Below are 23341 nucleotides of genomic sequence, written 5' to 3' on the forward strand. Positions count from 1 at the left end.
AGAATGAAAGCTAGTCTTATTTATCAGCCAAATGATTTTGCTGCATAAGACAAATACAATTGACCTATCTTTTCCTACAGAATTAGTTTTACCAAATGGGTTTTAGAAGCCTATTCATGAGCAGCAGAATTCTTAGTATTAACAGAGAAAATTGTATTTCACCAGCCATGGTGGGAATAAAAAAACAAAAACAAAAAAAAGAAGTCAGGTCAACAGACATGGTAGGTAGGCTGTAAGAATGAAAATGAAGGAATATGATTTGATTATTTCTACCTGTGCTGAGAATCTGTATTAATGGGGCTTCTGGATGGCTCAGTCGGTTGAGCGTCTGACTTCGGCTCGGGTCATGATCTCACAATTTGTGAGTTCGAGCCCCGTGTCAGTCTCTGTGTTGACAGCTCAGAGCCTGGAGCCTGCTTCAGGTTCTGTGTCTCCCTCTCTCTCTGCCCCTTCCCCACTCATACTTTGTCTCTCTCTGTCTCTCAAAAATGAATAAACGTTAAAAAAATTAAAAAAATATATTTATATCAGTTTCAGTGTTCTTAAGTGCTTATTGTGTTAATATTGCCAAACCATTGCACCAGTAGTGACAAAGACAATAATTAATTTGGGGCTCCCGTTGAAGCTCTCAGACCATAGCCACAATTATCCATTTTTTTCATACTGTATATGTCTCCTGCTACCACAGATTCTCCTTGAATGTTCTTAATAATCAGATGGGATACATACTTTCTTCCTGATTAGTATGGCCTTAATAATTTAGATTCAGATAAACTAAAAAATTGTGATCAGCCTAAAGAGTTAATGACTCTTAACCAAGAGTTTCGCTGAACCTATTTTGCAGAGTAGTTAAGAACCAGAGATTCAGACAGATTTTGGTTAGACTCCAGATTCTGCCACTCACTGGCTATGTAACCATGGTCAAATTACTTCCTAGTGCTCTTATAAAGATTAAATGAGATATTACCTCATTTAAAAGTGTTGAGCCTAGGGGCACCTGGGTGGCTCAGTCGGTTAAGCGTCCAACTTCAGCTCGGGTCATGATCTCACAGCTCGTGGGTTCACAGCCCTGTATTGGGCTCTTTGCTATCAGTGCAGAGCCTGCTTCAGATCCTCTGTCCCCTCTCTCTCTTCCCCTCCCCTGCTCGTGCTCTGTCTCTCTCTCTCTCAAAATTAAATAAATAAACATTTAAAAAAAAAGTGTTTAGCCTAGTGCTGGGCACAGAGAAAGCATTGAGTAAATATTATGCCCTGTCAAGAACCTTATAAAAGCTTTTGTGTCTTTCCTAAAAAATGTAATATTCTCCTCTGTATTTTCTTTATTGAAAAGAAGCATGGAAAGGATGAAGCAGTCTCAGTGTGTAAATATTAATAGGTAAATAGATCTATTTATATACATATAAATACAAAAAACATGCCTCACACATACATGTATTTACAAATATACACCCAAACAGATATATATACCTACTTTGTCTTGGTTGTACAATTTTACTGAGGGAAATAATCTTTAATAAATTTAACATACTGGTAGTATAATGCTGTGTGTGCCTGTACATGCCTTTTCTATGCATATATAGAAGACCTAATCAAGGACATTTTTTTGTTAAAGTCTCGTTCAGTATTAAATAAGAAATAGGTATACTTATCGAAAATGTCATCATTTTATGGCTGTTTTATTATGCTATCTTAAAAGATATTCTTTTGTCTCTTAGGTAAATTGGTGGATCAAACTGGACAATATAAATACATGTATATCGCCTGTGGAGCTATTGTGTTCCTATCAAGTGTGTGGCTACTTATCGGCAATGCTATAAACTACAGATTGCTTGCAAAGGAAAAGAAGCTGGGAGAAGCAAGGAAGAAGAAAATGAGTTCGCCTGAGTCCAAAGAATCTGAACCTTTGAACAAATCTAAACATCATGATGTCAGCATCAAAAGTACAAGAACAGAGAATAATCCCTCAGAAAGAGAAACTAATATTTAATAAGAATCACATCTCTGATTTCAGTGTTTATGACTTTCTTAGGAGTATTTTTTTTCAAAATATTGGAAAGGTTTTTACTTGAAATGAGAAGTCATAATTAAGGATGGAAGTGAGATTTTCCTCAATGGCAAATTTTTTTAAGTTTGTTTTTTAAAATTTGTTTGGGTAGTTAAAATTCGAGGTTATGCCTACAAAGAATCCATGCAATGGGTTTATTTCCATACGTGACTCTGGTTGTGGTGGTTAGAGTAATTGTAGAGTCTTCCAGTGACTTCTGGTCTTGGTTATAGAGATCTGAATCCCAAATCCCTGGTTTAAATAGCGAGAAGGAATATGTTTAATCAAATAAGAATACCCTGTCTAGATTTTAGTTTTCAGTGTTAGATGGAATTGAAGGAAAATGAATTTTCTTTTAATGTGCACATGCACACATACACACTCACCTGTATTTACACACATGCGCACAGAGTATCTAGAGGACAAAAGACAAATGAGTTCAGAAAGAATATTATCACTATACTTTTTTTTTTAACTTTAAAAACAAATCCGTGGAGAGTGAAGAAATGTATTAGGTCTGCATACTACTTTGTAGTGTAGATTTTAAATATAAGAACATGGGTGAAATGAAGATGATCTTAATTTGAAAACGCAACTAACTGCTGTAAAAAGTAAAAGTATTTGCATATATAAAATAAATTTGAAAAAAAAAAACCCTCCATTTTAAGCCATTATTTCTGAGTACTGTTAAATTTGATGAATCCATGCACGTAGTTTCTTTGAGGATGGCCATTAGTACTTGGTGCTAGAGAATAGAACCCTCAAACAATTTTCAGAATTCTTACTTAATATATAAATCAAATTAAAAGCCTAAATGATTCTTAGCAATGAGCTACGTTCATTAATTTTAAAAGGATTCTAGTTGCTAAGCCAGAAAGTAATAAGCAGGGATTTCTTTTAATCAGAACTCAATCCAGACTCCCTGTCATAGATTTCAGAATGGAATCTACCAGAAACCTGGTTGACAGACTGACAAATAGGCCAAATTCTAATTTTTCCCAGTCACGTAGCAGTGATCAGAGAGTTACTGTTATGAGTGACCCATCTGAATAAAGCTAAGAGTGAGAGGTGCTTCTACTGAGGCCTCCAAGTTCTCCCATTTTTATCCCCTCGCCAAAATGCAAAAGCGAAACAGAGAAACCCAAATGGGCCTTTGACTCCGCCACTGAGATTCCTCACGTTGTGGGAATGGCAGCTCTTCAAAATCCCACCTGCTCCCAGTCAGACTTCCTGCTGCCAGTGAACATGACTAGGAGACTGTTAAAGGTTTCTAGAACTGGAAGCTGTATGTTAGTTGGCATATACTTGTGAAGGGTAGGCATAGTTTATCATACGATAGTAAGAAGCTTGCAGCATTGCGGGCTGGGTTAATATAGCGGTTTCTCATTTTCATAGCGATGTTAAAACATCTGAGAATCTGAATCACCCTTGAGTATGGAAGCATATGACAGTTACTGTGCGCTCAGAACTATAAATACAATTTAGAGTAATAAAGTACTTCTAAACAAGGAAGAATTTGTGCCTTTTGGCTAATGTGATAAGTATATTAATAAATCTAAAGTTTAAGCATATGATTAATAAAAAACATTTAGTGCTTGATTATTGAAGTGATGTTACTATTAAGATGTCAAAATGAATTTGCTGTTCTTTTTTTTTTTTTTTAATTGCTGTAGAGGCAGGTGCTATTCTTGTTTCTTATAAGAGTGCACCTGGACACCAAGCTTTTGTGATAGTTAATGTTAGGGATTTGATTTGTAAAATTTATGCACTGGTTAAGCATGGGGCTCATATTTAGGAAGCTATAGAAAATTCCACATCTCATTTATCTTTTTTGCAGATGAAGAGGTATTTGTATTTTTTAAATATTAAATAAAACAACTTGTGCCAATATGATAGGTAGATAAATCAGGCAAAATGTGGCAGTGTTTGGCTGTCTTTAATTTAGTTTTGCCCAGTCTTGAGTCTTGAATGAGCTGTTTTCATTTTATTAGTGCTTTTGTATTCAACTCTGATTCATCGTAAGAAATGCAACATGATAAATTGTGTAGTGGCTGTCCAATATTAAAGATTTCCAAAAACTGTCTTCAGATTCTCTGAGGATACCTATTTAAATTAATACAGATATAATATCCCAGGGGGAATAAACAGCAAAGTATTGATAGTGGGATTTTGTGCCTAAGGCTTTATAGTCCTTTTTGTCACTTGCTGGTACAGACAAGCTGGTGGGTGCATTCCAGTGCCTTCCTCCATGGAAGGGGGTTTATTCACTTATTGATGAGGTTTTTGTCAGGTCAAAACCGATTCGAATTTGTTGTGTTGGTCTTTGGTCATCCTCATTAAATTTTCATTCCTAACACTGTATATTAGATTGTTAAAAAAGAATGGGAAGTAAAATTGCACAAAGCACATGATATGTATGTAGCCATACCCAGCAGTAGCATTACACAACATTACAAAATGTGCAAATATTAATTCCCATACGTACATGTTGGAAATTAGATCAGAACACACCTGAAACACTGACACAGACTCACGTACAGTATTGAGAATTGTTCCAGAGTAAAGTAATCTTCTAGTCATTCACTCTCCACTCTCTTGAACTTGTTAGAATACCTGTTGCTTTAAGAGAATCTTTGGAGACTGAGCAGAAGGTACCAACCTAGAAATTCACATAGTTGCGTAACTAGAGGAAGCAGTATAGTTGGCCTCTGAGTCTGCAGCAATTAGCATATTTCTTCCCCTAGGGAATGATGGGTTTTAGATGTTCAAGGTGTCATGAAGCAAATTCAGAATATACACCATTAAATTTCCTTTTAGTCTCATTCTGTCACTGAGGAATTGTGCAGAATGGAGGTTATAAACCAAGGTACCAAAATAATTCATGATCACTGGATACTTTTAGGTATTTTTCTACTTGTGATAACTGAGCAGCCCATGTCTTTCACAATTTAACCTTAAATATACCTTCACTAATTTATGAATCGAATATTGGGTTTAGGCTTGTCCTGACCTATCCCTACTCTCTTTCCTTTTCTGGGTCAGTATCTAGTGTATTTCACATTGGAAGACCTGATGTTTTCTCAATGTAAATTCACAAGGCTCATGAGTTTCACTTCTTTAGTATCAAGTTCCAACCACCCTATCTCATGACCCATCCCCTGAAACTAGAAAATAAATAAAATAACTGTCTGATATATTTAAATGTGCACTTTCAAAATCTAGGCACGTTTTTTCACTCCTCCTTCTGTGGCTGTACATGACAATTGAGGATACAGGAAAAAGACTTCAAGATATATGATATAAATGTAAGTTTTTATATTGATGTCATAAAACATAGAGATATCCCTAATCACTTAATTCAAAATAATTTTCCATCCAAAAGGACCTTTTAAAAAAGGGCCCTCTCAAATGTATAATGTTGCACACTTTTAATAAAACAATTAAAAATCATGATCATTAGGATGCATTTAACAGGGAGAAAGGATAGGAAGTGAAAAGAGAAGTAATATTTATAGCATGCATTTTGGCTACATAATACCTTTTAATATTCAAACCAAATTATAAGTAGAGGCTATTGGCCTGATATGATAGATGAGAGAAACAAAACAAAAAAACAGACACACAAAGTTCAGCTAATTACCCAAAGTTGAAAAGTAGTATGTGACAGAAATAGAACTAAAACTCAGGTTTATCTGAGAGCAGAAAGAGCCCCTAGGGTGTTCACTACCATGCTTTCTTCCAATAGAATCTATAGAAGCAAAGGTAGATAAAATATAGATATAAGAAATTTAAAACCTATATGGTAAACTAGTTAGGTTTAACTGTAATTTGTAATCTGATTTATTTAGTGTTCATTAGAGACTGTTTGCCATAAACTGAATATATAATTTCAAGTTGCTTGCTTTTCTAGCCCATGAAAATTATCCCAAATAATGGTAATGATTGTATAATAACCCTAATTGTTTTAATACAGCTTTTTTTTCATAAAAATAATGACATTTATATAACTCAGGCATAATATATTTTCCCTGAGGTTGGATTTAGAAGGAAAATGTTATTTTCTTTATGGATAAATAATTCCCGTATTAGTTGCTACTTATTATGACTCAAAAATAAAAAGTACCTTATACAAATAATATTCAGAGATACAGAGATTCCCATTTATAGGATCATCCCAAGCTATCAAAGAAATTTAGAAAGATTGTAAGATATAATTGACTTGATTTATCTATAAAGTATTTATTTTCCTCATTGAATGCAACTGCCCCTTAAAGCCCTAACTCATTTTTCAAGTTTCCTTGAGCATCTGTAATTGCCATTCTCCATTCTGTCCATTTGTTCTTTAGACAGAAAAGTGTCATTGCTTTTGTCCTTTCCCTCTAGACTTTTGGCATCCATAGAATATTGTTCTCAAAAATATATATATATATATATATATATATATATATATATATATAGTTGTCCTTAGCATTGTCTCAGTACACTTCTAGTGTCTTACATCTTTCACAAAACCACACATGCTGTATCTGGTCTTCTTTATTTGTGATTTGTAGGAATGGCCATATTCCTGGAGCCAGCAGTATATATTTTTGGCCATGACCTCTCATCTTCACAAATAAAAGAACTTGTGTGACTATAGGCTTGAGGTATCCTGCATAAGGAACGTGCTTATATTCTAGAAGACATTTTATTAATGAGTCTTCCTTATGCATGATAGATATATAAATGAATATGATTTTGGGGAATCTAGAAAAATCGATCTTCCTGTCCTTGACACTCACTATCTTGGATGTTTCTAATTTTCTTTAAGTCCCTCACAACTTTGAGAAACAAAGCTTAACACCCCATCACAGCACCATTACATATCATCCTATACGCAGTTTTAATGTAACGACATCCCCGACACATCATACCAAGTAGATTCCCTACCAAAACACTTCACAGTACCAAGAAGCATCAAAATTATTCAGATATAAATTGAAATTATCATCTTTATTCAACTCACTTTGTTTATTATGTTTTGATTTCTACACACCCATGTGCGTGGTCTCCATGCACTTAGAAGCTGAGGGGCTCAATTATCAGTAATTATAATGCTTGTATAATGAAAACCATAAACTATCTTTGTTGGTAATTAAAAAATGAATAATTTTCTGAGCTCACATCATTTTTTATAGTTCTCATTTTCTCTTCTTTGCTCTCAATTGTTTGCACACTATTTCATTTTTAGCTCCTACAAGATCCTGCGATCTGATTGATGTTAGTCTTCCCCCACTACTGCCTTTCTTTCACTTTATTTCACTTACATGCACTTCTTGAAAGAATTGCTAGAGTATTGAGAATCATAATTTTAGGTCCTTGCCTTAAGAGGAAAAGTAATACTGCAAGCAGAATGTTTGGCGTTAGTAGAGCATATGGGAATTTTTTAGACCAAATTATTTCTCCCATCGCACCCCTGTGCTACCATAACTCCTCACCTCCTTTTTTCCCCCTCATAACTATTTAAAAAAAGTTATTTTTTTCCTTTTGGGGTGCCTGGGTGGCTCAGTCGGTTGAATGTCCAACTCTTGATCTCTACTCAGGTCATGATCTCAGGGTTCGTGAGTTTGAGCCCCACATTGGGCTCCACACTGAAGTGCCCAGCCTCCTTGGGATCCTCTCTCTCTCTCTTTCTCTCTGTCAATCTCTCACTGTCTCTGCCCCTCTACCACACATGCACATGCAGGTGCTCTCTGTCTCTCTCAAAATAAACCTAAAAAAAAAAAGATAAATAAAAATTATTTTCCTTTGTTTTTCACAATATCTAGGTCAGCTTCTTTAACATTTTTCATCTAATTCTGCACATTTTTAATATAGAATTCTTGTTTTTCTGGCGGGTTTTAGTTACACTTCCCCTATGTGCATGAATGCCATGTTTTCCAGTGTCTGTATGTACTTGTTAATAGTGTGAGTAACATTCAGGAATATTTCAGTAGGTGATTAATTCATTACCTTTTCAGCAAACATTTCTTCTTCACATGGCAAAACAAGCTTTTTTTATTTCCTTGTTGAAAATTCTAATATGGCAAAATAAGTTAGAGAGGCTCTGTATGAAAACACAGATATTCAATATCTGTCAAGGCATAAGTTGGTAACAAGTTCTGTTTGGGGACACCTGGGTGACTCAGTAGGTTAAGCATCCACCTTCAGCTCAGGCTATGATCTCATGGTTCATGTCAAGCCCCACATAGGTCTCTGTGCTGACAGCTCAGAGCCCGGAGCCTGGTTCAGATTCTATGTCTCCCTCTGTCTGCCCCTCCCCCATTTGCACTCTGCCTTTCTCTCAAAAATAAACATTAAAAAACATTTTTCTTTAAGTTTCATTCAAATGAACAAAAGAATGGAATTCTTATGTGAATTTCAGGGTGAAATTTTAAAACACATTCTTTTAAGCTTTTTATGCTGCATTTGTTTTTGTTTTACTTTAATATGCATCTAAAAAAGATTTTGAAGTTAGTCCTAGTTTATATAGCTTGTTCATTAGAGTACAAATTTTGGATATACTATTTAAAGGACTTTATTTTTCTACCACATGCTTTCTATTTCTAACTGAAGGATGAAGATTTCTGGATTTAGTGAGAAAGGATACGCAAACTAAAGTGTTTATTTTCTGATCATTAGATGTAATTGTATTTTGATTTGTATTGTATTTTGGGTTTGATCTATTTATGTATCAAAAATATATTTAATTCATTTCATCTTCTCAACTCTCTAAATTAGGTTTGTTAGATATGCATGTTTGTACAGAATAAGACTATAACAGGTTAAGGGCTTTGCCTAAACAGATATTTTGAATTTTGAATAAACGCAGGGTAGGAAGTAGAACCCAAGTCTTTTGAATCCTGGCTCATTTTTTTTTCTCCATTGCACTGAATAGGCCATACTATTTGTAATGGTGAACTTTATAGACTGAATACAAATTTACCTGGAAATATTTATTCTAACCTTGCTTCATAAAACCTTTATTTCCAGAGTGAATATATTTCTCCTGAGTCATACTTTGCAAAATCACATTTGTAAATTGAATTTGAAGAATATTTAATGATTTCCCACAGTAGATAATTCTGAGTAAACTGGACATAATAATTGGTGGGATGAATGATTGTGCACAATATGTATTGTTATAGCAATATCTAAGTCATTAAACATACTCGCCAATAATGTGTTTATAGAAACCATGTGTCAGTAGTCCATTAATTCCTGTATTGTGTATGTTCATATTTTATTTCAGAAGCATCATTCACTTGTTTCCTAAAAATTTAATGCCAGAGCACAGAAAACACAAGTTTGTTAAATTATTAAGTTCTATGCAAGAAATTATTGCCACTGTATAATCTTGAAGAGAACACTCAACAATATTTCTTGATCCAGGTATCTGAGGATGGGTTGATAAAATTATTAGGATAAAATCTATCTAGAAAATTCTTGCTTTGTTAAATGGTCATTTCATGTATTTAACACCAAAATCTACAAGAGGTCTGGCAACAGTAAAACTATAGTTTCTGTTACCTTAGAGATCCCATCTTCCTCTGTCCCCATTTATTATTTTCAGATTTTCCCTTTGATTCTATTCTAGAAAAAAAAATCAGGTCTAAATAGAAAACCCCTTGTGAAGGGGATAGTGGTTGTTATTAGGAATTTGCTCTGTGAAGGTATAAAAACAATTTGTACTCTGTATTTGTTTGCTTAATTCATCAAGGCTATTCACCCTAAGAACACACTTTAATAAAAGTTTTGATAAACGGATGTGTCACAGTAAAATCTTTCATGAACAGGGCCCATTACGTGTTTGCGGTCAGTGACGTGTTATTCAGCCAAACAGACATCCATATGTACTCAGTGCCTTGTCATTGGGATGGGAAAAGCCTCAGTAGCTGCAGTGAGCGCATCAATAAATATGAGGCCCCTTCTTTGTAATGATGATAAAAATGAGATCGCAAATTGCTTAGATACGAGTCAGGTATAGAAATTCCTATGTTGGATATGGGAGAGTAGGATATTTCCACATATTTGCTAAATATTCCCTCCAGCTATTTTAAACTACTGTGTTGATTAGTATTTCCTAGGGTGAATAATTTCCCATTTCTGAGGAATTTAAAAAAGTATTTTATTGGGGCGTCTGGGTGGCTCCGTTTGTTAAGCATCTGACTCTTCATTTTGGCTCAGGTCATGATCTCATGGTTCTTGGTGTGGAGTTCCACCCCTTGCTGTCAGGCTCCACGCTGACAGCACGGATCCTGCTTGGGATTCTGTCTCTCTCTGTCTCTGCCCCTTCCCTGCTCGTGCTCTCTCTCTGTCTCTCAAAATAAATAAACTTAAAAAAATGTAAAAGAAAATTTTAAAAAATTACTATTTATATTCCTTCAATAAACATTTTTTTTCTTATCCCATTGGTATATTGGAGCAGATATTAAAAGTAAAATTATGGGATAAAAGTCATGCATAATGACATGTTGTTAAGAAGACAAAAGATATTCCTTAGCAATAGCCACATCTAGCTAACTTTTCCAAGAATCCTTTAGGAGCTAGATTTAGGGGTTAATCTGTAGGATTACTTTTTTTAAAAATATAAATTGTATCTTGGGCTGTATTTTTATGATTTTTTAAGTGGAAGAATTAAAATGTAGTTGCTTTGTTCATCCTAAAGACCACTGAACAAAATGATCCCACTCTCATAGGGCCTATAGACTACAACTAAAATTAAAGAGAAATTAAGAGACAGGGTGGTTTTGCTTGATAGGTAAGATGATTCGGTCAGTTGTTTTTACGACCTAAACCATGGTTGCATATAATTTCACTTTCCAAAAAAATCAGTAAGGTATAAAATAATTTGAACATCGATCGAAGTTTTAAAATGTAAGATAGAATGCACTTCTTTTTGCCTTCTTACAGATGAAGGTACTTAAAGTATATGTATTTATTTCTATAATTTTTGCATATCCAGTAGTTCTGGACTTGGTAAATAAAACATGGGGGAAATTAAAATGAAAGAGCTAGCATTTTCATACAAATACATATTTTGTTGTTAATTAAATATAATGTAGATCTATTTCAATCAGGAATATATTATGTTGTTGATTATTTTTAAAGTATATTCAATTCAATATGTTCCTACTTTATTTTTTTCCTACTTCTTCATTTTTAACGAAACTTGTTTGACTATTGAATCATTTACCACTTAACTTTCATTTATACTGTCTCCGTTAATTGTATCTTCTGTTTCTCAGCATAACTAATTTGAAACCAAATGTTGAATTCCTTTATGGGAGTACATATTTTGCCTGCAGTTTTGAATATATTTTCAAATTAATGTTTCTTACTAGAATGTGAGTTTCTTGCAGACAAAAATGTTAGTTAACTTTGTTATAATAACAGCTTAAATGCCTACCTAGCTAAGTACCATGCACAGAATAATTCACTTATTGAAATAAATGGATGGATCTAGATTATTAAATTAATACTATAGCATCCTATGATGCAGGCTGAATGGATATTAGAGGTATTCTCTGGCTAATTTTCAAAGTAAGGTATAGAAAACAAATACGTGTACCTTTTTTGTTATCTTAAAATTGATAATTCTGCTTTGAGGAATTCATTTTTATTTCATTAGTAAACACTCTGTGTAAATTCTGAAATATGCAGTAGCCAAACTTCCATGGTACATATTAACTAGTTTTATTTACAAAATCAGAAATGCACTATTAGGCTTCCTGGAAATAAATGTTGACAATCATTTTATTGACCAGAGGTGCTACTTATTTCCCAATATTTACATTCATCATAAGTGCTCTTGTCTACTAAGCTTTGGTTCCTCTTTTTTGGGTGTGGCTAGGGGGAGAAGCACATAAAACTAAAGCATCTTTTTGTCTGAATTATGCAATTTAGCATTGTATATATTCCTTTGTACTGTATTCCTATTGTATTTTAATTATTATTTCTCATTGCTCACTAATTTTTATTGCAGGCCTATGCTGTTTCTTGGAAAGTATATGAATATATATTTATATAATATATAGAAAACCTGTATTGCATATTAGGTTAAAACGGCAAATAAATGTTCATGCTAAATTTTGAAATGAAATCTGCCACAGCTTTTTTTAAGGACAATTAAATGCTATGCTATACTATGCTAACCAAAACAATTTCCCACATCAGCTCAAATATTAGGGTACTACTTTTTCAGAATGCACAAAATTGATGAATGTTATTGGAAGTCAAATACAGCCAAAATACAAATTATTCTTAAGGGCTAAAATGAATGTCTACTGTTTGTTATTTGCCATGAGTATACAGAAGGAACACACTCATTTTAAAAAGAGAATATTACCTGCACCATAGAAGTTCCCGTCAAACCACTTTTTAGCTTATTTTCCCTCCTTTAACTTTATTAAATAGACTTAATTTTTTTAAAGCAGTTTCAAGTTCAAGGAAAATGGAATAGAAAGTACAGCAATTTCTCATACTCTCCCTGTCCCATACATGCATAGGCTTCCCCATTCAGCATCTCCCCCACCACCACCGCCACCCAGAGTAGTAACTTTGCTACGATTCATTTTTGTAAAAATACAAAGTATTTTTAAATTTATCTTCACATTTCTTCTTTGAACCCTCTGTTACTTAGAAGTATGATGTTTAATCCCCAAGTGTTTGGGGATTTTCAAGTTCTCTTTCTGTTAATTGATCTCTAGCTTAATATTATTGTGGTCTGAGAACAGACATTGCATACTTTCTATTATTTTAAATTTATTAAGGTCTGTGTTATTGCCCAGAATGTCTATGTTGGTGAATATTTCATGTAAACTTGATAAGAAAGTGTACTCTGCTGTTGTTGGATGAAGTAGCCCATAGATGTCATTATATTTAGTTGTTTGATTGTGTTGTTGAGTTCAACTGTGTCCTTACTGATTTTCTTCTTGCTGAATCTGTCCATTTTTGATGGAGGATTGAAGGTCAACAGCTGTAACAGTGGACTCATCAATATCTCCTTGCAGGTTTGACCTCATATTTTGATGCTTTGTTTTTAGGAACATACATATTAAGGATTGTTGTGGAAAACTGACACCTTTATCATTAAGTAATGCCACTCTTTATCCCTGATAACTTTCCTTGCTGTAAATAAAGTGTGTACTATCTGAAATTAATAAAGCTACTCCTACTTTCTTTTGATTAGTGTTACCATAGTGTACTTTTCCCATCTGTTTTCTTTGAATCTATAGGTGTCTTCATATTTCAAATGGGTTTCTCAGAGGCAACATATAGGTGGGTCTTGTTTTTGTTTTACCCTAATAATCTCCTTGTTAATTGGTGCATTTAGACCACTGATATTTAACATGATAACTGAATAGTTGGAGTAATATCTACCATAATTTGTTACTACATTCTATGTGCTGCCCTTGTTCTTTGTTCCTATTTTTGTCTTCCACTCTCTTTCTGATTTTCATGGCTTTAAAGGAGCATTTTATATAATTCCATTTTCTCTCCTTTCTTAGCATATTGATTATATTGGTTATATTTCTTTTTATTTTTTTTTTTACCTTTTTAGTGGTTTGCCTAGTGATTGCAATACACATTCACAACTAACCCAGTACTTCACAGGTTGTGCAAGTACCCTGTAAAAACAACACAGTCCTAATTCTGTTCTCCTATCTCTTGTATCATTGCTGTCATTCATTTCATATATGTAGGCATATGTATATGTATGAATATACATGCATACTTGAGGACATTATTGCTATTACTTTTTTGGACAAAATATTATTTTTAGAGCAATTAAGAATATGATAAATAAAAGTTCGTATTTTACCTTCATTTATTCTTTCTCAAATTCCTTTCCTTTCTGTCTATAGATCTGAGTTTTTGACCCCTATTATTTTCCTTCTCTCTAAATAACTTTTTTAAACATCTTTTAAAGGCTGGTCTACAAGTGAAAAGTTCCTGTAATTTTTGTTTGTCTTAAAAAACACTTCTCCTTCGGTTTTGAAGGATAATTTTGCAGTATACAGAGTTATGGGTTGGGCTTTTTCTCTCTCAACATTTTCAATATTTCCTTCTACCCTCTTCCTACTTGAATGGTTTCTGAAAAGAAGTTGGATGTAAGTCTTAGCTTTGCTCCTCTACAGGTGAAGTGTTTTGGTTTTTTTCCCCTCTGGCTTCTTTCAGGGTTTTTTTTTTTGCCATATTTTTACCTTTCTATAGTTTGAAAATCACATGCCAGGTATAGTTTTCTTACATTTATCCTGCTTACTGTTCTCTGAACTTTCTGGATCTGTTTGGTACCTGATATTATTGGAGAATTCTTGGTCATTATTGTTTCAAATATTTCTTCCTCTCTTTCATCCTCTTCTGATATCCCCATTATATGTATGTTACAACTTTTGTAGTAGGCCCAATTGTTGGATATTCTGTTCTGTTTTCTGTCTTTACTCTTTGTGCCTTTCAGTTGTAAAGGTTTCTATTGAGATAGCCTCAAGCTTGCAGATGTTTTTCCTCTGCTGTGTCTAGTTGACTAATGAGCCCATCAAAGGTGTTCTCCATCTCTGTCACAGTGTTTTTGATCTCTAGCATTTCTTCTTGGTTCCTTCTCAGAATTCTGCCTCTCTGCTTCTAGTGCCTCTCTGTTCTTTCACGCTGTCCACTTTATCCATTAGAGCTCTTAGCATAGTTGTTTTAAATTACTGATCTGATCATTTCAACATCCTTGCCATAACTAAGTTTGGCTTGAATGCTAGCTCTCCATCTTCAAGCTGTGCTTCGTTCCTTTTAGTATGTCACATAAATGTTTTTCTTGATTGTCAGACATGATGTTGGTAGAAAGAACTGGAAGAAGGAAGTGCTTAAGTAAGCCTTTAGTAAGATGTTCTGTGCCCTGCACTGTGCAGTTCACACGTGCTTCTTATTTTTCTTCCTTGCCACCCTACCCCCCACCCCCCACCAGCCCAGCCCTGGGTGGGACAGGATGGCTAGAGTAAGCTAGAATTGAGTATTTTCCTTCTTTCTCACAGAAAGCTTGGCGGGGGGGACTGCAATTGGATATTTCCCTTCCTTTATGTGGAAGCCTACAGCCAGGTGGAGCTAGGTATTTCCCTTCCCTTAAGTCAGTTAGGCTCTGATAAGCCCCAGCAGGTTAGGCTCTGGTTAAATAGTTTCTTCTGAGGACAACCTCGCTGAGTAAAAACAGAATGCTCTGGAGCATTTCAAAATGGTTCCTTTTCCCTTCCCCCTGCCAGAAGCACAAGGGAGTTTTTCTCTGATATCCACCGTAAGCACCTGGTAAAGCTCCTGGAGGAAAACCCAGAATGTGTGGGGCTCTCCTCTCTGACTGGGTTCCCCTGGAGTTTTTAATTCTCAGGCTTTTTCACGCTGAGATTTCGGCAATTACTGTTGAGGTTTTCTTACCCCGGCCCTGGTTCCTGTGGAATAGCTGCTCGCAGTGTCTGCTCTGGTAAGTCGCGGTTATTTGTATTTGCCCGTCCAGCTCTCCAAAGTGGGGGGCAGCAGTGTGCCATGGTACCTCATCTCTCTCAAGGCTCCAAGAAGAAATGTTGATTTTTCAGATCCGTTAGCTTTTTCACTTATTGTTAGGACTGGCAACTTCTAAGCTTTGCATAACAGACCAGAAAGCAGAAGAGTTTTTGTTTTTGTTTTTGTTTTAAATGACCTTTGAAATGGATCTCATCTCCTACTTATTTTTAATTTAAAGACATAATTCAACATTTAACTTTTGTCGTGAGCTCTTGTCCCCACATGATTTCAAATTAGTGATTAAACCTACATCTTCAGAATAATAAAGAAATGGCTCTGAGAGTTATCAACCTAAAAAGTGTAGCTCACGGTAATGGGAAGACTTAGTTGCTGATATTTAAAGTACATTCAGTGGGGCATTGGTATTGAATTTGTGTGTCAATATCGTCTACTAACAAGCTGTCTTAACACAGTCCTATCTAGAATGAAATTAATTAGGTCATATCTCCTTTCGCTTTTTTTTTTTTATGATGTGGGATTTAGAGAATCTCCTGTGGAAAAATGATGTATGCACAACAAAGAGAACTGCAGAAATAAGTACCATAGGTTGACATTTGATTTCACACAAACGTAGAGCATTGGGTGGAATATTAAATGTTAAGCACTCACTTGCCTCACTTGTACTAAACAACGTGTATGAACAAGTATCGTTACTATGAGATCCTCCCCCACTTTTTTAAAGATCCTCCCTTTTGAATATAATTTTACCTCATGAAGCCATTAGCTCATTTCAGTAAATTAAAATTGTATATTAAATTCCCTAATACCCCATTATTACTTTAATATAGCTCGTTGTTATCAAAGTATTTCACAAGGAATGTACTATTGCAAATAAGCAAGATGTAGCATGGTATTATTGTATTTATGCAGCTAATTACATCAACACATTTGAGTCACTACTATGTCAATTAGGAATGTAATCAGAAATACAGAAAACCCAGGCAAATCGATTTTTGTTTTCCATATCATGAGAAATCCAGAAGTCGGCTGTTTGCAAGCACTGAATGATGCCATCAGAGACCAAGGGTCATTCTGATTTTCTGCTCTGTCAGTCTTACATTTTGGTTCTGCTCATGTTTATCACCTTATGATGGCTACACCTGCCGTTCTCACATTCACAATGCAGGCGGGACGAATGAGAAAGGGGAAGGATGAAGTGTAGAAGAGTAAAGCACCCTGCCAATTGGATTTGACCTTATTATCGGGGAAGCAGAGACTCTGAAGCCCATTTCACTAGCTTCCCACTTCTATCCCACTGGCCACGCTAGGTCACATGGCCAATCCTAAACAAATTTCTGGCCAATGAAATTATTGTATCCACTTTGGAGTCCAGTGATGATGATTCTCCTGGGGATTAGGTACAATTTGTCTTCACTGAGCTCAAAGGCCCTTCCTATATTTCTAACAAATCAAGGCAATAAGTGGGAGATAAATATTGGTGTCTATCACATTGTGGAATTTGGCATAATATATATATACTTTCCATTTAGGAGAAAAACAATATGAAATATAGCACCATCTACACTGATATTAAGTCAGAACCAAAATATATATTTTTTCTTTTCTTATATTCTCTAAGAGAGAGAGTAGGGGTAGGGAAGTCCTGGTAAGTGGGACTAGGTGAGATATATCTAGTGTCCAGAGATTTTCTGGATGCCGATTAGGCCAAATTCACAAAGTGGTGGTGATAGGAGGTATAAATGAAGGAATGAATAAAAATATATAAAGCACACAAGCAGCTACATACATTGCAAAGCATACCACTTGATAATTATTTGACAAACATATTTGAATACTTGAAATTGTAGAAACATTTGTTCTAAATGCTAAGTTTATGGTAAACAAAATGGTGAATATATTTAGACCTTATGAAATTTAAGTTCTACTGGAGAAAACAAGAAACAAAAAAATGAACTCATTTACTATGTTAGATACTAGGTGCTAAGGGAATAATAAAGCAGGGAAGGGGATAAGGAGGTTACAATGTTAGGCAGGGTGGAAAACATAAATGACATTTGTACAAAAACCTGAAGGAGGTAAAGGAAAAAAATATACAGGTTTCTGAAAGAAGAACATCCCAAGCAGAGGAAACTAGAAGTGAGAAACCTCTGAGTTAGGAGCATGTCTGGCAAATTCAAGAAAGGGCAAAATGTTCAGCCTAGGGAGAAGAGCGACAATGAAGGGGGTCGGTGGGGGGGAGTTGTAAATGAGATCAGGGGAGGCCTTGGGAGTGTTTTTAGAGACTTAGTAGTCAAATAAAGGACTTTGACTTGTATAATGAGGGAAAATACCATTTTTTTAAAAAAAACTTTCATCTAAATAGAAGACAAAACCAAGAAAAACAATGCAATTGTAGAAGAAAGCTGCAGCCAAATCAATGGCATCCTACCTTTTCCACGTACACTACCACATCTCGTCTGTAGTCTCTGTTCTAATTCATATAGGTCTTGAACAGTCTATTGTTAGTTAGCATCCTTTTTTTCTCTATGACTATTTTATTCACATTCTAGCTCTATTTCTATCAAATAACCACCACTCTCCCAAATACTCAATGTACTCTGTTTTGTGAAGAAAAAGATCAAAGTCCTGAGCATAGTATTAGAATTCTCATTAGCTATTGCCACTTACCTTTCCAGACTGGTTTCTCAATAATCCTTCTGTAATTACTAAAATATAGTCACATGGGTCTCTCCTCATTTTTATAAAGCTGCCATTGCTTTTTGCCTCATGCTACCCCATAAGCCTATAATATTTTTTCTCATTCCTTGACCTGATTAATTCCTTCTTATAAGTGTTCAATAAATGTTTTTCAGCTATGGACTTTTATACTGGCAGACTTAATTATTAGACTTCAGTTAAGACGGAAGCTTAAATACATACATCTAATATCACCCATTCCAAAGTCTGAATGAAATTATCAGCAGAGTAATATGAAAAATAGTCTACAGTTGTATTTGAAATAGGAAAAAGTTACATAAGTGTGCCAGACTCTGAAATTTCTTGATGAAGTCTAGAATGGCCATGTACGAAATACCATAGGAACATTCCTTTTTGAGAAAAAGAGAGTGAGGGAGGGAAGGGGTGGGGGAGGGAGGGGCAAACCAAGAAAGAGACTCTTAACTATAGACAACAAACCCGTGGTTACCAGGGAGGGAAGGGTGGGTGAAATAGGTGCTGGGGATTAAGCAGTGCACTGTGATGAGCGCTGGGTGCTGCATGGACTATTACACGTATATTATTTACACTGTATATTACAGTGTATATTACACTGAAACTAATATGATACTGTATATTAATTGGAATTTAAGTAAACACCTAAAACAAAAACACCTTCCCCTCTGATCACGCCGGGATTCCAGACCCTGCTGAACTACTAAGCCAATATTCTGCCCTCTTTGGACCAAATTCTCTAGCTCCCCTGAATGGAACAAAATCACTGAGACAGAAAATAAACTGCAATGGGAATGCGGATCTCTTTGCTTTTGTTAAATTAGAAACTTGAATTATTCTTTTGTGCTTTGTCCACAAGTAGAGGAAAAGGTCCTTGATATGCTATTATTTCAACAAACAAAAGGCTGAGTATCCCTGAATTGTTCCTCAAGTAGATGCCTATTTATCTGGCTTCTATTTATTTCATACAGTGACCTGGAGAAGACAAATAAAATAGGATTCGAGTTCTTAAAAAAAAAAGAGAGAGAGAGAAGAAAAGAGCATTCCTAACATTGGCTCCCGATCAAATGTCCCCTATTCCTCTTACAAACTCCTATCTTATTCATTATTTAACATAGATATAAAACAACATTTTCTGTAAACTCTCATCTGGTTAATCTCTCGGGTTTTAGCCCTTTATTAGGTTACTATTTCCAGAGTCTGACTCTTTGCCCAACTCTACTGAGGTAGACTTGACCAAAAAAATGTATATATTTAAGGTGTAAAATATGATGTTTTGATATATGTTGCAAAATGATGACAACAATCAAGCTGATGAACATATGCATCGCCTCTCATAGTCATGATTGTGTTTGTGTGTATGTGTATTTTTTTGTTTGTGTGTGTGGTGACAAGCAAGATCAACTCAGCAAATCCCAAATATACAATAGAGTATTATTAACTGTAATCACTATGCTGCATGTTAGATCTCCAAAACTTCTTTATTCCCTCATAACTGAAGCTTATACCCTTTTACCAGCATCTCCCATTTACCCCACCCCCCCCCCCCAGCCCCTGGCAACCACTATTCTACTCTGCTTTTATGAGTTCGACTTTTTTAGATTCCACATATAAGTGAGATCATGTAGTATTTGTCTTTCTGTGTTTGGCTTATTTCACTTAGCATGATACCCCCCAGTTTCATCCATCTCTTCCCCAAATGGCAGGCTTTCTTTCTTTCTCATGGCTGAATAATATTCCGTTGTATATACACCACATTTTCTTCTTTTAAAATGCTTATTTATTTATTTTGAGAGAGAATGAGCGAGTGAGCAGGGGAGGGGCAGAGAAAGAGGGAGAGAGAATCACAATATACTCTGTCAGCACAGAGCCCCAGGCGGCGCTCGAACTCATGAAACATGACATCATGACCTGAGTGAAGATCAGGAGTTGGGTGATTAATCAACTGAGCCACCCAGGCTCCCTTAGACCACGTTTTCTTTATTCATTCATCTGTCCATAGACACTTGGATTGTTTCCATGTGCTGTCTTTTGTGAATAATGGTGTAATAAACATGGGAATACAGATATCTCTTTAAGATACTGATTTCATTTCTTTTGGTATATATACAGAAGTGGGATTGCTAGATCATATGGTAGTTCTATTTGTAACTTTGGGGAGAATGTGTATACTGCTTTCCATAGTGGCTATACCAATTTACATTCCCACCAACAGAATAGAAAGTTTCCCTTTCTCTACATCCTCACTAACACTCATACTTTTTGTCTTTTTGATAATAGCTACTCTGACAGATATGAGATGATACCTCATTGTGATTATTATGACATTTCCCCCTGATGATTAGCAATGTTGAACATATTTTCATATACCTGTTGGCCATTTCCATGTCTTCTTTTGAGAACTGTCTACGCAGGTCCTTAGCTCATTTTTAAATTGGGTTAATCTATTTTAGGTATTTAGTTGTTGGAGTTCCTTATATATATTGGATACTAATTTCTTATTGGGAATATGGTTTATAAACATTTTCTCCCATTCCAAAGGTTGCCTTTTCATTCTTTTGATTATTTCTTTTGCTGTACAGAAGTTTAGTTTAATGCAATCCCACTTGCCTATTATTATTTTTGTTGCCTGTGTTATTGACATCATATCCCACCCAAAAACATCACTGCTCAGACCAATGTCAACACTTTTTCCTTATATTTTCTTTTAGGAGATTTACGGTTTCAGGTCTTATGTTTCTGTATTTAATCTATTTAGAGTTGACTTTTGTATATAGTGTGAGATAGGAGTCCAACTTCATTTTCCTGCATGCTGATATCTAGTGTTCCCACTATCATTTATTGAAGAAACCATTCTTTCCCTATTGTATGTTCTTTGTACCCGTATCGAAGATCACTTAACTATAGATGCATGGATTTATTTATGGGCTCTCTATTCTGGCTTAAAACATAGAGCATCATCTCTTAGCTGCTCCCTCACAAGCTTTGGGATTCTCTCTCATTGGACGATTTGAGGTCATATGCCCATCTGTTAACCAATCCCTGTTTCTAAGATAATCCGGGGCTTTGTTTTACCAGGCTAAATCTCAAATAGAGTCTTGGCTAGAGTCCCTTCTGAGCTTTGTTGCCTGAAGTTGGGTGGAGGATATTCTCCCAAAGGCAGTTTGAAATGCTGTACCAGAAAGGAGAGGATTTTGGGTAGGCAAAAACAAAAAATGGCTATATTGAAAAAAAAAAACCTGATGACTTCAAGTTGCTATGTTTCTATTGATTACGTGTTTTCATTTTTAATTTGCTTTAATTGAGATAACTGATGCCTCATGAGGTTCAAATTAAAAACATCATCATCATTACCATTATCATATCAACCTTCTTGACTTCTATATGAAAGGCACTTTACTAAAATGAAATTTCCTCATTACCCAAAGTGGAAACTCATGTAACCATTTCCTATTTTAAGGGCTAATTGATTCTAAATCATAACTATATTCATTATCACAAAGTTAAACATTCGTATTTCACTCTTCAAGCTTAATTATCAACAAGAAAATATATTGAGTCATTTTCCACATTTTCTTCTTCATAGAATTTTCTTTGTAAATATTGTTTATACAACTTTTATTTTAAAATTAAGAAGTCAAAAACAAATAAAAAAGAAGTCAATTTAAAGCTTGGTATCTTAGCTTTGTGTAATATCAAGACTCAATGTTATAGCAAATGAAAAATACATTGAAAACATAATGATAAAATACAAATCATTGAATATAATTTTCAGAGAAATATATTCCCCAGTTTTATATTTACATTAGGAAATCGGTGGAATCATACATATTTCTCTAAAGCTAATTATTCTTTGCAGAATTTTTCATACAACACATTAGGTAAAGGATACCTCTAACAAAAGTAGTATGAGGAGGCAAAAGTTGTCTAGAGATATCACAGAGCAAAGTGTGATAGAGATATGCAGCTACCCTCATGTCAATGTGTGTATATATGTGTGTGTATGTATATATATGTGTGTGTGCATATATATTTATGTATGTGCACATGTATGTATATAACTATATATGTGTGTATGTGTGTGTATATATATACATATATATGTATATATGTGTGTATATATATATATATACACACATATATATGTATATATATGTGTGTATATATATATATAATTGTAGAATCTAAACAAAAGTCCAAATCATAAAAAGTGGAAAAGTAATTGCCAAGGACTGGGGTGGGATGGGAGGACATGGCAAAGGTTGATAAACAGGTGCAAACTCTTATAAGAAGAAGGTCAGGGCACCTGGGTGGCTCCTTTGGTTGAGCATCTGAGTCTTGATTTCGCCTCAGGTCATGATCTCACGGTGGTTTGTAAGTTCCAGCCCTGCATCGGGCTCTGCACTGATGGCACAGAGCCTGCTTGGGATTCTCTCTCTCCCTCCCTCTCTCTCTCTCTGCCCATCCCCTGCTCATATTCTTTCTCTCTCTCTCAAAATGAATAAACTTAAAAAAAAGAAGAAGTTCTGAAGATCTAATGTAAAACACGGGGAGTGTAGTTGAGAACACTGTATTGTATAATTAATATTGTCTGAGAGAGTAGAGATTAAATGTTCTCACCAAAAAAAAAAAAAAAAAAGATGCAAGGTGATGGATGTGTTAATTAACTAGATAGGACTCGTCCTTTCACAATTTATATGTATATCAAATTACCACAATGTACATTTTAAATATCTTATAATTATATATTACAATTATATTTCAATAGAGCTGAAATTAATTTTTTAAAAAAAGGAAAGAAAGAAGCAGATGAAGTAGAATGTACGCTTTGTTCCCAGGAGGACTTTCCCAGTTAATTTTCAGACAGTGTTTTGCAGAGACAAAGGCCTTTTTGCAGAAAGTAGAGGAGTCACCTCTGGGACAAGGGGAACTCCAAGAAGGCACTAAAGACCAGGACCTTTATTAAACCTGCTTCAAGCCAAACAACTTTTTCTGTGGGGTGAAGGTCCTCCTACTATTTCACTTGAAAAAGATTCCATTGCTTTAAATAAATGCTTGAAGAGCAAA

At 35.0% G+C, this 23341-nt stretch overlaps 1 protein-coding gene across 3 annotated transcripts in view; it reads left to right on the forward strand.

Moving 5' to 3' along the window:
* SLC16A7 (solute carrier family 16 member 7) overlaps positions 1–9826 on the forward strand; it is a 193471-nt gene extending 183645 nt beyond the window's left edge. For all 3 annotated transcript variants that reach the window (XM_043564748.1, XM_043564750.1, XM_043564747.1), the window contains one exon: positions 1716–9826. In XM_043564748.1, coding sequence (XP_043420683.1) covers positions 1716–1987 — 272 coding nt within the window. In that variant the 3' untranslated portion in view covers positions 1988–9826. The remainder of the gene's footprint in view (positions 1–1715) is intronic.
* The last annotated feature ends 13515 nt before the right edge of the window (positions 9827–23341 follow it).

Source organism: Prionailurus bengalensis, chromosome B4 (genome assembly GCF_016509475.1).
Source record: "Prionailurus bengalensis isolate Pbe53 chromosome B4, Fcat_Pben_1.1_paternal_pri, whole genome shotgun sequence".
Taxonomy (NCBI): domain Eukaryota; kingdom Metazoa; phylum Chordata; class Mammalia; order Carnivora; family Felidae; genus Prionailurus; species Prionailurus bengalensis.